The sequence below is a fragment of the Lipotes vexillifer genome, unplaced genomic scaffold (genome assembly GCF_000442215.2).
Source record: "Lipotes vexillifer unplaced genomic scaffold, Lipotes_vexillifer_v1.1 scaffold1264, whole genome shotgun sequence".
Taxonomy (NCBI): Eukaryota; Metazoa; Chordata; class Mammalia; order Artiodactyla; family Lipotidae; genus Lipotes; species Lipotes vexillifer.
In genome coordinates this window covers 383,275-386,837 of record NW_006785778.1, presented here as the reverse complement: position 1 = coordinate 386,837, position 3,563 = coordinate 383,275, and the positions used below count along the sequence as shown (strand labels likewise).

Genomic DNA, 3,563 nt, shown 5'->3' with positions numbered 1-3,563 from the left:
CCAAAAAAAAAAAAAAAAAAAAAAAAATAGGTGGAATAATATCTACCACTAATCTTAGCATTAAATGACATCATGAATAAAAAATTACTTCAACCCCTGGCATGTCGAAAGTGTTCAATATCTGTTAGTAATCTTTGGTTCCCATCTCCTCATTTGAGAAGTGGTGGCATTCCATTAATATCTTTCTTCCAGTGATTAGAGCGAGGTAGATTTGAGAGTTGGAAGTTTCCTTTACCTGATGTTTTTGTTTGGGGATTTGTGTTCTCTGATCTAAATATTACCTCTATTTTAGAGGAAACTGAGACCAATAGAGAATAAGCAAAATGCTACCTACAAGAAGAGATGGCACCTCAAGCCTGTATATCTGTGCTTGGTTACATATATGCCAAAGATTAATAAAGAGCTAATTTTATTTTCCAATTTAGAGTTCAGTAAAATGCAGGTCAGTTAAAGCCAAGCACTGGGGAATGACAGAATGGTGTGGACTAAATGTCAGTTTGTCTCTTTGTCTTAATTCTTCCTGATTTGCTTCCCTATTGCACAGGATTTGGCAAGTCTAAAAATCCCTGAGCAATTCCGACATGCCATCTGGAAAGGCATCCTGGACCACCGGCAGCTCCACGACTTCTCGTCCCCTCCCCACCTCCTGCGGACCCCAAGTGGTGCCTCCACAGTCAGTGTGGGCTCCAGTGAGACCCGGGGCGAGCGTGTAATTGACGCTGTGCGCTTCACCCTCCGTCAGACCATCTCCTTCCCACCCCGCGATGAGTGGAATGACTTCAACTTTGACATGGATGCTCGTCGCAACAAGCAACAGCGCATCAAAGAGGAGGGGGAGTGAGATGAGCGTTGCAGTTCGAGCTCTTTCCGTCTTCCTACCCACTAACCCCACTACAAGGCACCACTGTACCAAGCATTCTTCCTAGCTCCTCTCCTTCCTCTTTTCAGTCCGGTTTCTTAAGGGAAGGAGAAGGAAGAGGCTACTTTTTACCTAATGTACAACCTGGCATCTGATTCTGATTCTGGCTTTAAGCCTTCAGATCTCTTGCTTGCAGGACTGAAATTGTCATGGCTAGGTAGAAGTGAGCAAAAAAGCAGTGGGTGTCTCCTTAAGCTGCAGAGGTCTCTCCTTGACTTTTATAAAGCATTTTCACCCTTATAGTCTAAGACTATATATATAAATATATAAATATACAGTATATATTTTTGGGTGGGGGGCATTGAGTATTGTTTAAAATGTAATTTAAAGGAAAAAAATTGAGTTGCACTTATTGCCTTTTCTCTTACTTTTTGGATGGCTTATCTATACCCCGTCTCTCAAGGCCAGCCACGTATGGTAATAGGTATCTAGATCTTGATAGGACATGTGAGTGACAGTGACATGTAGGTGCCTTCAGTTCTTTTGATGCTAAACACATGCCACATCAAACCTTTGGTTAGATCTGCTTGTTATTACATGGGTGAGACTGTATACATATGTACACGATTCTCTATGTTGGTATATTTTATGTTACTGATATCCCTGCTACTGATAGTGGTTGCCTTTGGGGTGATTTAGTTCAAGTACAAGAAAAAGTTCATGTTCACGCTATCACTCACCATAGGAAAGGAAATATTCTGTCTTGCTTTGGGTTGGGATTGGGGAATGTGAGTCATGGCTAAAATTCTTAAAAAGTCATGGAAGCCAGTTAAATAACACCTGGTATCACATGTCTGGGTATTTCAGCAATCTCCTTAAATTTAATGCCAGACACCTTAACTCTCAGTATTTATTGGCAAAGCATTAGCTGCCAGTACAAACGCCTGTAAACCAAATTTCACTACTAGATTGATTAACTCAATTACACATTTGTTACCCTTGTTAGAATTGAGGTTGATTTGATTGGGATGAATGCCATCTGTCTAGTTCTTGCAATAAAGCTTTAATGTCTGTGAAGAATAACCAGGAAAAACAGGAATCATACAGAGTTATTGAATCTCCACTAAACAGTAAGAGATCTCAGTGAGCCATGAATTGAAATACTTGGAGGACTTTTTGAAACATAAATAGTATTATTTGGTAAATGTTTCTTCTAATGACCCTCACGTTCTACAAAATTCTGCATATAGAGGCTTGCTGATCTCTCTCTCTTCAAGGTTTAAAATAGGAGCAGCGATTTGGAAAATATAGAATTATGAGATCAGTTTTCCTAAAGCATCAGTTGTATCACCATATCACTTTTCTTTTTGAACAATAATAGTTTCACTTTGTTGGAAAGTAACTGTGAGAACCCAGTTTCCCGTCCATCTGTCTTCTGGACTGTGCATCCACATAAAAATGTCCTGACAGATCAGAGGATAAGCCTTCCATTGGCAATGTTGCCTGAACCACATAAGCAAAGAGTTGTCTTCAGACTCTGAAAAAACGTGTAAATGGAGATATTGCTGTACATCTTTTAGAAACATACTTTGTAGCAAATACTTTTTTTCAAACTATAAAACAAGTATTTTGTATATATGCTAATGAGCTCTAAAAGCCTGCCGTGCCTTCTGGTAAAGGGCTATCATTGCACATAAGCTTCCATTTTTATTTTAAAGTGCAAAAGGACTAATGTGGCTTAAAAATATATATGACTTTCATCTGAAAACTGTATATATGTTTTGCGTGTGAACGTGCATACTTTGTGTTTCACTTTCTTTTTCTTCTTGGGATACCGGGTTTTCCAGAACCACAGTTGAAAATTTTTTTGTTATTATTATTGTTTTTATATTTTCCTGGAAACACCATTTAGTAAGACTACAATGTCAAATTTTAAAATGCCATTACTGTAAGATGGGGGGAAGGGAAAAATTGTTTTTGTTTTTTATTTTTTAGTTTTGTATGTTAAAGAGAGTGAGTCCTTGATTTCAAAGTTTTATTCTGCATAAATGGTAATAAGCACTGTTAATATGTGGAACAGGCATGCAGGTTTGAAAACCTATTAACAGGAAGAATGAAAGCCATGCCTTGGCAATGCTAGGAGGGCAAATGCCTTCCTGGGCTATCATGAGTGTTTGAATAAACCTAGGACATCCTCTGAGCTATTTCAGCACTCTTCAGGTGGCACTAAGGACTCAGAAATTCCTTCACTGTATATCATGGGTTTGGCATGAGCCAAAGCGAGGCACAACTACTGGCCTCACATCCTGGTGGCGACTTAACGTTTTTTGAGTGTATGAGTAGCTAGCGTGAGGGGCGAAAGAATATTAAGACAGACAGAGGGGGCATGGGCTTAATGGAGTTCTTGTGGCCTCAGTTCAGTACAGTTAGCTGAAGAATGGATAGATTTTTGTTTGGAGTTGATTAGAAATGGAAATGGAGACTAGAACTTACTTCATTAAATCCATTTACCTTTTGTTTTCTTGATATTCCCCTAAGGTATAGTATGCAGGATGTTGAATGTTAAAAGGTTGCATTTTTTTTTTATTATTTTTATAATTGTAAAAAAATTAAGTCAATGCCAAATGTTTTATATGCTTTATTAATGTTTTTGAAAAGTTTTTCTTATAGATGTGATGCTTTTTTTTTTTTTTTTTTTTTTTTT

At 38.0% G+C, this 3,563-nt stretch overlaps 1 protein-coding gene across 2 annotated transcripts in view; it reads left to right on the top strand.

Annotated features, from left to right (window-relative positions):
- Nucleotides 1-1,889, top strand: part of TP63 (tumor protein p63) — a 219,851-nt gene extending 217,962 nt beyond the window's left edge. Inside the window, exon 14 of one of the 2 annotated variants that reach the window (XM_007458068.1) lies at nt 545-1,889. In XM_007458068.1, the coding sequence (XP_007458130.1) occupies nt 545-841 (297 nt within the window). In that variant the 3' untranslated portion in view covers nt 842-1,889. The remainder of the gene's footprint in view (nt 1-544) is intronic. The other variant, XM_007458069.1, reaches the window with a different exon arrangement.
- Nucleotides 1,890-3,563: the final 1,674 nt, after the last annotated feature.